This window comes from Mus musculus, chromosome 4 (assembly GCF_000001635.26).
Source record: "Mus musculus strain C57BL/6J chromosome 4, GRCm38.p6 C57BL/6J".
NCBI lineage: Eukaryota > Metazoa > Chordata > Mammalia > Rodentia > Muridae > Mus > Mus musculus.
The window spans coordinates 108,550,863-108,564,031 of NC_000070.6; the positions used below are offsets into that span (position 1 = coordinate 108,550,863).

Sequence of the window (13,169 nt, forward strand, 5' to 3'; positions counted from 1 at the left end):
CTTTTCCTCTTGCTATAATAAAATATGCCATCAAAATCAACTTAAGGGAGAAAGAATTTATATTAGTTCCCTGTTTGTCAAGGCAGCAGGAGCTTGAAGCAGCTGTCACATCACATCCAAAGAAAGGAACTAGAAAGGGATGAATGCACACTCACCATCCTCCTCACATTTTATACAGTCTAGAGTCCTGGCCAAGAAAAGGATACCAATTCAGTAGGCTTGCCGAGAAAGAGACCCGTCTCCCCCAGAGTCTTAGACTCTGCCAAGATGACAGTTGTCTTAGGGTTTTATTGCTGTCAAAAGACACCATGATCATGGCATGTGGGCAGACATTGTGCTGGAGAAGGTATTGAGAGTTCTACATCTTGATCTGCAGGCAGCAGAAGGAAACTGCCATGTTAGGCTTAGCTTGAACATATGAGACCTCAGAGACCATCCCACAGAGACCACTCCACAGAGACATTCTTTCTCCAACAAGGCCTTTCTCCTAATAATGCCACTCCCTATGGGCCAAGCATTCACACACATGAGTTTATGGGGGATTCCTATTTAGCCTACCACAACAGTTAACACCAACCATCACACCTGATGTGTAATATTGAAGATCACATGAAAATTTGCAGAGTTGTCCTTGCTACGCCCATAAAATAACATTTGTGTTCCTATTAATATTCATGTTATAGCTGCTTAATTTACATGGGCCTGCTTTCTCATTTTTTATAATAACTAATATATAGGATTAGGTATTAACTTTGCATAGTAGTAAAGTATCACTGTTATTAAAATAATGTTGAAATGTTCTTTTTCACATTTCATATTCTTCATTTGTTGCTGAACCTAGTTTGCTAGGATAAATTCAGTTTTATTTTCCTCTTTTAGAGACTACTAATGACTAAATGTAGGAAAGGAAACTAGTTTTTTATGTATAGTGTTTAAAAAGGTAAAATTACACCACTGTGATATGTTTTGTTGAGTTTTACTAAAAGAGGGGTTGGGAACTGGGGATAGTGATAGAGATGCCTGGAAGATCAACATCTTGAGTTATAAGCCAACCTGATCCAGGTACCAAGACCCTGTCTCAGAAAGGGGGATTAATATATCTACTAAAGTGTAAGACTATTCATTTATTGCAATACTCAGTGTATGCGCTTTAGTTAGTAGCATTATTTTTTCAGAACATTTCTTTGAATTTGAATTTTTCTACTGTTTTCAGATTTCTTTGTACGTATAGGGTGTTATTCAAGATTGTCTTTGGAACAGAATTGATAGAATGAATATGAGTTTGTGTGTATGTGTGTGTGTGTGTTAAGAGTGGCTTACAGCCTGTGGTCTGCTTAATCCAGTAATGGCTTTCTCCTGACAGAAAGGCCAAGGATCTGGTAGTTGTTGAGTGCTTGGGACTAGATGTCTCAGCAGCCTCACTCTGGTGTTAGAGCTCCAAGAAGGTCCTATAGAGCAGCCAGTTTTCAATTCATGTTGGAATTTCAAAGATGTAGATTCCAGCTAGCACCATAAAAGAAATGGTCCAGTATAGATAGTTAGATTGAGGGCAAGCAAAAAAAAAAAAAAAAAAAAAATCCCTCGCATGTGTACCTATCTGCTTGGGTTTTAGTTACTTTCTAATGTAGTCAAGTTGACAACCAAAGTTAAGTTAGCTATAACATAGCTATTGTTGTTGTTTGTAATAATGTTGTGAAGCCATGGCCTTTAGGGTAGTAGCTTCATAGTCCTTTACTTGCCTGTAGCTTAACTTCTTTCTCCCTTTCTCTCTCTTTTTCTTTCTCCCTCCAATCTCATGCCCTGGCTGTCCTAGAGCTTACAGTGTAGACTGGGTTGGCCTAGAGCTCCACCTCTTCCTCCTCAGTGCTGAGATTGAAAATGTATGCCACCATGCCCAGATTAGCAAATAACTTTTGTGTATATTCTTTTTTTTCTTTCTTTTTGGTTTTTCGAGACAGGGTTTCTCTGTAGCCCTGGCTGTCCTGGAACTCACTTTGTAGACCAGGATGGCCTTGAACTCAGAAATCCACCTGCCTCTGCCTTCCAAGTGCTGGGATTAAAGGTGCGTGCCACCTTGCCCAGCTTTGTGTACATTCTTATTCCCCTCACATGTGGATATCTATTGAATGAGAATAAAACTTGCAAAAGAGCAGAATACTAAATGAGAAATCAGACTCTATCACACCCTTTTCATTAGTTCCATCAATGTTTTCTTTAAAAAGTTTTTCATTATTACTAATCAGAAAAATTATAAATTGCAAGTTGATTATATTTCTGGTATGGTTTAAATTTTCAGTGGTTTTGTACTGCTTTTGTGTAGGTTGCATAAATGATATGATATATAAAACACAGGAGCTCTCATTTCCTTGTTTCTGTTTTTGTTAGCTTTTTTTTATAATGGAGAGAAGAACTGGGTGGCCTTGAATCCTGAAGCTGGCAGGCATACCTACTGATCATTGTATAATTTGTTTTCATGACTTACTTTCTATTTTATGTGTATTGGTGTTTTGCCTGCATGTATATCTGTGTAAGGATATCAGAATCCTTGGAACTAGAGTTACTGACAATTGTGAGCTGTCATGTGGTTGCTGGGAATTGATCCTCTGGAAGAGCAGCCAGTGCTCCTAAGCAGCCGTGCCATCTCTCCAGCTCTTTGTTTCTTATTTGAGACAGAGTTTCTCTGGGTAGCCCTGATCTGTAGATCAGATTGGCATCCAACTCACCAAGATCCACCTGCCTGCCTCCTGGCATTATTTCTGTTTAGTTTTTTAAGCTTCAGGTAGGTTATTCCCTTAGCTGTGTAGTCACTATTTAACTTCTCTTAGATTTCAGTTACCTTAAACAGTTAAGTGTTTCCATGCCCATTTTCTTAGTTAGGGTTTTACAGCTGTGAAGAGACACTTTGACTACGGCCACTCTTACAAAGGAAACATTTAATTAGAACTGGCTTATATTTTCACAGGGTCAGTTCATTATCAGCCTGGCAGGAAGCATGGCAGCATCCAGACAGGCAGACATAGTCTGCAGAGCACAAGCATAGAAACCCTCAAAGCCTATCTACACAGTGATAAACTTTCTCTGAAAAGGCCCCATGTATGCCAATAAGGTTGCACCTAATAGTGCCACTCTCTTTGGGCAGGCATCAAAACAAATGAATCTATGGGACCAAACCTCTTCAAAACCACACTCATAAATCTTCAGGCATGATATTTCTGCTGTTAAATATTCTTTCCTTTTCTATATCTTCTTATTTTTACCAGATTTGCTTCTGTTTGCTTTTTAATCTCAGTTTAAAAGTTATTTAATCCTTGATCTCTACATTTCTTCAAAAGTTGAAGTTAGGTGTTTCTGTTTATCATTGTATACTATAAATGCCACTTTTTGTGTAGAGAGGATTAGTCTCAATAAGTAGCCCAGTTGTACAGCTTTTATCTTCCTGCCTGCTCAGACAACAGACATAATACACTACTGTGCGTGCCTGTCTAATTATACAGTCTTTATCATAGTAAGAATTGTTATACTTATTTATAATTACTTGTGTAATTTTTTTCTGCTCCCTGATTTCTGTGTGCAGTAAACTTTTAAACTTCATGAAGGCATAGATGCATTTTCAGTACCTAGTAATAATGCCTAGTATACACTATACTATACACTATACTATACACTATACTATACAGTATACTATACACTATACTATACACTATACTATACAGTATACTATACACTATACTATACACTATACACTATACTATACAGTATACTATACACTATACTATACATACACTATACTATACAGTATACTATACAGTATACTATACACTATACTATACACTATACTATACACTATACTATACAGTATACTATACATACACTATACTATACACTATACTATACAGTATACTATACAGTATACTATACAGTATACTATACACTATACTATACAGTATACTATACACTATACTATACACTATACTATACACTATACTATACAGTATACTATACACTATACTATACAGTGTACTATACATACACTATACTATACAGTATACTATACAGTATACTATACACTATACTATACACTATACTATACAGTATACTATACACTATACTATACAGTATACTATACACTATACTATACACTATACTATACAGTATACTATACACTATACTATACTATACAGTATACTATACACTATACTATAACTATACACAGCTGCTGAGGGGCTGAATGGAAGTGGCTGTGAGTGATGCATGTGTTAGTTTCTAGTTTACAAAGGAGATATGTGTTGTTTATGATGCTGGGCTCTCTTTTTTTCTTGAACAACAACAAAAAGGCTTATGAATCATTACTCATATAAGAGAATTTAAGCACATTGGGGAAAATTTTACCTTCATGTAAAAGTAGATTTTATTATTTGTTGTTATATACAGAATGTAGTTCTGTTTCTGATGCTCTAATGAAATAACTATTATATTTTTAAAATCTTAATTTTTAAAATTATCTTTTTTTTTCCTGCAGTCTGATTCACCATCTTATTCTCCTCAGCCTCAGCCTTTTCCACAGAATTCTCCCCAACCATCTGCTCTTCCCCCACCTCCATCCCAGCCAGGATCCCAGCCTAAGCTTGGCCCACCCCAGCAGGGAGGGCAGCCCCCTCATCAGGTTCAGATGCCCTTGTATAACTTTCCTCAGTCACCTCCAGCTCATTATTCACCCATGCACAGTATGGGGTTACTGCCAATGCACCCCCTGCAGATCCCTGCCCCATCGTGGCCCATCCACGGCCCGATGCTGCACTCTGCACCTGGCAGCACCCCCAGCAACATTGGCTTGAATGATCCCAGCATCATCTTTGCACAGCCTGCTGCCAGGCCCATGGCAATTCCCAGCCCTTCTCACGATGGACACTGGCCTCGGACCGTGGCTCCCAATTCCCTGGTGAACAATGGTGCAGTGGGTAATTCGGGTAATTTCTCTTTTTTTCTTTTATATTTGGTTGTGGAAAGGTTGGGTGGTCAGTATTATTTGTTGATCATGGAGTAACAATGAGAAAAAAGGAAGATAATCTGTATTTATGAAAATAGAATATAATATTCAACAAACAATAATCATTTAAGATATATTTTGTTTAAGATTATGTCTCCCTTTTCATTTCTGATATTAATTTGGGTACTATGTTGATTTTCTCAAAGAACCAGCTCCTGGTTTTGTTGATTCCTTTTTTTTTTTTTTTAATTTATTTTTTTTATTTGGTTCTGTTGATTCTTTGTATAGTTCTTTTTGTTTCTATTTGGTTGATTTCAGCCCTGAGTTTGATTATTTCCTGCCATCTACTCCTCCTGGGTGTTTTTGCTTCTTTTTGTTCTAGAGCTTTCAGGTGTGCTGTCAAGCTGCTAGTGTTAAGCTCTCTTCAGTTTCTTTTTGAAGGCCCTTAGAGCTATGAGTTTCCCTCTTACCACTGATTTCATTGTGTCCCAAAAGTTTTGGTATGATTTGTCCTCATTTTCATTAAATTCTAAAAAGCCTTTAATTTCTTTATTTCTTCTTTGACCAAGTTATCATTGACTAAGGCTTGTCTTAAATACCAACAAAAACAACGGAAAGCACATATATGCATGGAAGCCACTAAACTTTTTAAATCATTTACAGCTGAGGTTCCAAAAAGAGATTATAGTAATTTTCAGAACAGATTTGAAGCTATGTATGTTTGGTTACAAATCCCAAGTTTTCCACCATAGTACCTCAACCTTTTTTTGTACAAGCTTCTTTTGTAATAGGATTCTGGCTTAGTTGATATTAACATAAGGGTAAAAATCTGAAGTTTTATAGGATGATATATTAAAATTCTCTGAAATGTTTATCATCACCTACCTGACCATTTCTTCATCCTGCTGATTGGGTCATTGTTTGTGCCTGTTGGTGTGTTTTTGTTTTTTGAGTCAGAGTCTCTGTGTAGCCCTGACTGTCCTGGATTCATTGTGTAGTCCAGGATGGCCTTAATCCACCTGCCTCTGGTTCAAGTGCTGGAATTAAGTGTGTTTGCTACAATGCTCAGCTTTGACATTTCATCTTTGTGGTCTTTTTCTATGAAGCTGATTCTTTTGTGGTCCCAGACTTTGAGTGCTTTCTTGTTGTCAAGACTTTTGACACAATCACTCTCATCCTTCTCTAAAATGCTCATCTCATCACTTCTGTCTGTCCTTTATGATCTGGCTAGCCACTGTAAGGAAACCTCTTACCTCCGAATTCTAGATTAGCCATCTTTGGTATAGCAGATATATCATTGTATATAACATATATATAAATACTTTGAGTAAATAAATGCTTGATTCTTTAAGAGAAATTTGGTATCTGGATTTAGCATAATGCACAGTTACTTAGTATATCTCTACTATAAAGTAATATTTGAATTACTATTTTAAAATGTGTTTGTTTTTTGTTTTCTTGTTGAAATGCAGAGCCACGCTTTCGAGGACTAAATCCTCCAATTCCATGGGAACATGCACCACGCCATTTCCCCCTTGTCCCAGCTTCGTGGCCTTACGGTTTGCATCAAAATTTCATGCATCAGGGAAATCCAAGATTTCAGCCCAAACCCTTCTATGCTCAAGGTACTAGTGCTTTTGACGCAGTCAGACTGGGTGGGTTTTCTTCTGAGCTGGGAATCTCAGTGGAGGCCTTGATTTAGGAGTAACATCCATGCATTCAGTAAACATCTATTGAGACAGCATACTGGATGCCAGACTATATTCACTACTTGTTACTTAAATACTAGGTAACGCATGGTATCCATACTTAATGCATATTTTAATAAGAGAGCAAAGCCTGTAAAAACAGCCAAAAACAGTATTGAAGCGTAAGGTAACAGTATTCTAGTTTTCTACCTAGGTAAGGTCTTATCATGGATTGCATCTGAATTTCATCTTATAAGAATTATTTATTACCCTAGAATTTAGAAAGAAGGAAGGTGTTCTTCATTAAGGGAATACATGTAAAATGTCACTGAGTTTTTTCTGACATAAAAAACTAACACTAGAGAAAGGAGGTGGATATTAAAGATTTGTAAATGGTAATTCTAGATAGGGAAGGTAGGCTGAAAATCCTGTAAAGGAGTCTGAATTTAATTTAGGAAAGTGATAGTAAAAGTAGTTCAAGAATGATACTAGGACCAATTAGATTCATTTACTGCTAATAGCATTGACTGAGTAATAAAGATTATAGACCATACATTTTAAGGGCTAAGACCATTTTATCTAAGTTCTTACTTCAAAATTATCAGTCTTAAGAGGGAGTGACCTTCCTCCTGATCTATGAACTGGTGGACACTTGGATAGTATAAAGCAGTGGTTCTTAACTTGTGGGTTGTAACCTCTTTCAAAGGACCCTTTCACATGGGTCACTTAACAGCATTAGAAAATATATATTTACATTCTAACTTGTAACAAAAATAAAACTACAGTTATGAAGTAGCAATGAAAAGAACATGGTTGGGGTCACCACAACATGAGGAACTGTATTAAATGGTCCCAGCAGTTGGGAGGCTGAGAACTGCTGGTATGGAATGGATGGCAGGACCCTGACCTTGGTTGGGTTTATCTCTTGAGCAGAGATCTAAAACTGAAGAAGTCCTGTCAGCTATAAAAGAATTTGCAGTTTTTCTACGTGTGAGGTTCTTTCCCTTGTTTCTTGCCCTTTGTTTCCTGTCTTCATACACCTATATTTGTTTTTCCTCCAAATGTTGTTATGTGGATTTTTAAAAACACTGTATAACTAGCTAACAAATTTATTTTAAAGGGGGAGTTGAGGTAAGTAGATACAAATCCTTCAATCTGCTCTCTGTATTGTCTCCAGCAGACAGATGTGCCACGCGTCGCTGTAGAGAGCGCTGTCCCCACCCACCACGAGGAAACGTGTCCGAGTAATGCCAGCCCACAGCAACCAGCCAATCCTGCTGTCTCAAGGGTATCCGTACCTCAGTGTCAGTTACACTCAGCAGAAAAAGTGACATTAAGGAAAACAAAACAAATCAGGTTCTGATTTAAAATTTTAACACACGTTTAGATAGCTTATTTAAATTCTAAGACTGTTTTTAAACACTGTATTATTTGTATATAAATATGAACTATAGTTTTTACTGGTATCACTAAATTGAGTGATACAAATTTCATCTATTTTATTACCCTATTTTTAAGGGAATTTTATGTTTTGTTTAACCTTGATGAATTGTATAAAGAGAGAATTTAAAAAATTACATTCTTTATTTTCTATTAGCTGTATTCATACTTTGGTTGCTTCAGACTTTATATATATTGTTCTTAAGGATTAGGAAAGGATTTCATGTGTTTTAAATTTGTCACTTCTATTCTTTACAGAACCTTGTAGTGCCAAAAACTTTTTAAAAGGTCAAAAAAAAAAATAAAATTACAACATAAAGATTCTGAAATGTTTTTCCTTTACATACTTGTATATTGAATATATTCAAATTTGAATGGAAAGTTGCTTTTGTCTGTATTTGAAGTTCTATTTTAAGTTAATAAATCTTTTTGACAAGAGTCAAATTTGGTTAATTCATCTGGTATAGATGTTAGAAATACATTTGTAATAATTGAAAGAATTTACTCTCAGTGACTGTTCCAGATCAGACTTAGTTTTAGAGATTCAAAGATCTTTCCCCCATTTTTCTGGATTTTCACAACCACCGTATAAAGGTGATAGAAGCAAATGCTGTGTCCATATGTGTCCATTGAAAATGAAGACTGAAGAGCAGAGCAGTGGAGTGAATTCCAAAGGTAGCAGTTTGACTCAAAATAGATCATTCGAGGGTTGTAGTTGATTTACAGAGAGCTTTCCCAATGTGCAAGAGACTATGTTCAATCTGTAGCAGTGCCTTTCCTCCAGCCTACATCTCCAAAAGAAAATTTTTTAAAGGAACATTTACCAAATAAAAGTAGAGGAAAAATAATTCTTTAGTGAAGAGCAGCTAGTATGTGTTAGAGTGGCCATTCGTAGTTCTGTACTGCTACCTGGAAAGATGCTTGCCAGGGTGGTGATTGTCTATCAATGCTTGTGATCAGTCATGAGTCCCTTAGTTGCTGGGATGTATTTCAAGAAATACATCATAGGGCAATGTCAACATTGTTTAAACATCAGAGTTTGCTTAAATTTAAATGATACTGTCATTCAGTTTATTTGGCTTCACATTACAATTAACAGATAAACATGAGATGTGTGCGTATGACTGCTGGTGGAACATAGACTTTTATAGTTATAGAAATATGCATTAGCTATGTAACTGGCAGTACAATATATTTGATACACCAACTTCACCAAAACTTGTAGTGTATAGGTAGTACTGAGATCAGGACACCTATAGTAGGAATTTTCAGCTCCATCATTATTGGGCATGAAATGAAAGTTGGTCATCAAGCAAAGTGATACATACTGTATAAGGTATATTGAAATTCAGACTTGAGATGGTGGTGCCATATTTTTTTTAACTTCCTTTGACCATGTTATTTTTGTCTCTAGTCCTTTAATTAGATTTGCCCACTGAAATTATAAATGATTGCAAAAGCTAATAGTAGATAAAAATTATTTAAAAATAGTGTATATTATTTTTGTTGTGCTTACATAGGAGACTGTTTGTGCTCTTGCCATATTTTCCACCTGGAATATATTTGAAATAATACTGAAATACAGGTGGTTGAGAGTATCCCTGACATATCTACAGCCCCAAGTCAAGGACAGGTAGTATACTGACCATTGGTTTCTCACATTATAGATTCAGTATCCTACAGATTCTTAAAAAATAGTGAAGTCAGCCTTTTTGTTAATATGTACCTGATCCCTCTGTACTTTTGTGTTAAAAAAACAAGTTGAAGCATCATTCATTCCCAGCATTGGAGGTAGAGGCAGAAGGATCAAGAAATTAAAGGTCTGTTTGGCATATAGACACAGAACTTTAATCCTACCTAGTGCTTGGGAGGCAGAGGTAGGCAGATCTTGAGTTTGAGGCGAACCTGATGTACAGAACAAAGTCCAAATTAGCTAGAGCTATATAGTTACGGTCTTGTCTCAAAAACCACCAAGAAATTGAAAGTTATCCTCAACTACATAAGAGTTTGAGGCTATCCTGAGCTATAGAAGACTCTCAAAAAAATTTTATTTCAGCGCTCAAATATTTCATCTGGGGATTAAAAGAATGATATTCCTTTCACTGTCCTTTCTGCTTCTGTGTACAACTGAGGTTTTCACTGAAACAAAATCCAAAGAAACCTTTTCAAAAAGTAACAAGGAAGCATGCTAGGAGCTCTAGCCCCTTTCCTGACAGCAGCATATCATTAAGCCAATCTTTACATCAATGATAGTGTTCCATTCACTAACTTTGGTCATAATATGCCTCTCCTTCAGTTTGTAAAATTCAGTAACTAAGCTGAGGTACAGAAAATCTGTTTGTAATTTACAGAATAGCTCAGTTTTGTTTGAAAAAGCCGTTAATAGTACGAAAAAAATAATCAGTCCTAGGGAACACATACATACTCTGAAAACCATAATCATTTTTTTGTTATATAATTTGTGTGTCATTTGATACAGAGGTGGTTTTACCTTGGCCCATTGTGATTATTAAAAACCATACTAATAAGCTGTATGTAGTGGCACATACCTTTAATCTCAGCACTTAGGAGACAGGTAGGTAGATCTCTTCCACAGCCAGCCTGGTCTACATACCGAATTCCAGGCCAGTTAAGCCTATCTCAGAATACCAAAACAAAACATTAAGCAAAATATATAATTTATTCAGTCTCCACATAATCTTTGCTCTTCTATAAGTTTTTTTCCTATAAATAAAATACATGCACAGTGATGGCAAAAAGTGTTATTTGTAGATTTTATTCTGCTAGGGTGAATGGAAATGACACAAAGAATAAAAGGTTTTAAATTTTTTAACTGTGTCTCTATGTTGGGAGTATATATGCATATGTGTACAGGTGCCCTGAGTCTAAAAGGTGTTCAGTCCTCTGAGGCTGTAGTTACAGGTGAGTATGAGCCACTTGAAGTAGGTGCAAGGAATTGAATGCACAGCTTCTGCAGTGCAGTATTCACTTCACCACTGAGCCCTAAGGATAAATGTTCTAAAGGTTTTGCCTAATCACCTTCCATAAAAATGATTCCCAGTTAAAACTTTAAACTCCCAACTCACTTTTCTTTGTAAATGATGATAATGTGATGTGCTATTGAAGGAAAGGGTCTTAAGGTAAGGCTTGCAAGATGGCTAAGTAGTTGTTGTGCTTGCCTGCCTTGTTGATTGAATTCACTTCCTCCCCCACATATTACTTGTGTGTGTACACATAAATAAAATGCAAAACAAAAAAGTCCATCAATCAAGAATATTATTATCTGGTGAACTTCATTCATTCCATCCAGTTATATCAAGTGTATGTATATAAGATTTTATAAAAATGTGCTTATGTACTGTTTTAACAAACACAGCAAGTTAGAGAGGGAACTGATGCTTGTCTACTAGGCTAGCGAACCACTTAAATATAGAAAACTAATTTGACTAGACTTAGAAGAAAACTAGGAAATTGAAATGATAACTTTTCCACACAGGAATCCTAATTTCAGCGTTGCTCACAAAACTAATAATCCTGTAAACCACTGGAGGCAACTTTCATTTTTCTAGCTTCGTGTTTCTCTTAGACATCAGGATGCTTAATATAAGAAAGGAACTGAAAAATATTTCCTCTTTCTGTTTTTATTATTGCATATGTGTAAGTATGATGTATGTGGATGCTCATGAAGATCCAAGCACTGGAGTGGCTTCTCATTCCCCCATCATCATACCCTGGGTATCAAATTCAGGTCATTAGGCTCGGTGTCATTTTCTGATTTTCATTTAAACTCAGATTATACTACTAAAGAGTAACAAAAGGAGGCTAATGAGGTTGTTCTAATTACAGCCTACTAACGAAAGCCGGGCATTTCTTTTCCTATGAAAACAATTTTAGTGTTTTTCAAGTGTTCTAAAATCAAATTATTGGAGCTAGAGCAAGAGCTCAATGGTTAATCTCCATGATTTGCTGATCAATCATGAGTGGTGATGACTCCAGAATCCATGTCAGATGACTCATGAACACCTGTAACTTAGCCAGCATCAGGGGATTCACCACCTTTTCCTGGACCCTGTCAGTACATATACATACATATTCAGAGACATGCACATATACATACACACAAATCTTTTTTAAAAATCTCAGTAACAAAACTAATATTATTGCATTTTATATAACTTTTTTTTTTCTTTTTCAAGACAGGGTTTCTCTGTGTAGCCCTGATTGTCCTGTCTCACTCTGCAGACCAGGCTCACCTCAAAGAAACCTGCCTCTGCCTCTTGAGTGTTGGGATTAAAGGCTTGTTGTGCTACCACTGCACGCCCTATTAATTTTTTCCTAAAGCTTGCATCAGCACAAAGACTATATACATATGTACAATCAAGATGTAGAACATACTTCTAAGACTATGTGATAACCAAAGTACTTTAAAGCTACTATTCAAAGGTAATATGTAAAACAGATAATAGAAATTTGTCCCTAAAATCTTATCTCTGCAAACTTGTGGTTTCCCAAATTGGTCTCTAGTAGTAAACATGCCATACTCACCGTTATGTCATCTGTTAGTATTAAATAGCAGAGATACTATGTTTCCTGCTGCCCATTGATCCAGATTCTACTACATTGAATATATGCAGGAAAGGTTTCTCTTAAAATATTGTTGGGATCTTTTTACTGTAGGTTTGTTACCTAAATCTACCTTAATAGTAAATATTTTTTGCGCAGTACTGGTGGTACTTGGTTGGCCTGTGGCATGGGTCATGCAGCAAGAGTTATCTTTACACCTAAGTCACCTCAGCAAGAAATAAGCTTTGAGGAATTTTAGCCAGACCTGAGTGAGGATGCTTGTATTTACTTTTAAAAGTCACAAGATATAATTCTATCTATAATCCATAATAGGTCTTACAATTTTATTAATTTATGTATCAAGGTTAGAGGAATCACTGAAGAATATGAAAGCACAACTGTTAGAATTGCTATAAAAGTACCCCAGTCAACAGAGAACAATAGAAATATTTATCCTGTAACCAGATACGGTTCCCTGAGAAGCTGGATCC

At 36.2% G+C, this 13,169-nt stretch overlaps 1 protein-coding gene across 8 annotated transcripts in view; it reads left to right on the forward strand.

The window, feature by feature from the left end:
- Positions 1 to 8,553, forward strand: part of Tut4 (terminal uridylyl transferase 4) — a 100,006-nt gene extending 91,453 nt beyond the window's left edge. For 4 of the 8 annotated variants that reach the window (NM_175472.4, XM_030253437.1, NM_001379663.1 and 1 more), the window contains 3 exons: positions 4,520 to 4,967; positions 6,460 to 6,612; positions 7,853 to 8,553. In NM_175472.4, coding sequence (NP_780681.2) covers positions 4,520 to 4,967; positions 6,460 to 6,612; positions 7,853 to 7,923 — 672 coding nt within the window. In that variant the 3' untranslated portion in view covers positions 7,924 to 8,553. The remainder of the gene's footprint in view (positions 1 to 4,519; positions 4,968 to 6,459; positions 6,613 to 7,852) is intronic. The other 4 variants (XM_017320139.2, NM_001379665.1, XM_017320141.2 and 1 more) reach the window with 3 other exon arrangements.
- Positions 8,554 to 13,169: the final 4,616 nt, after the last annotated feature.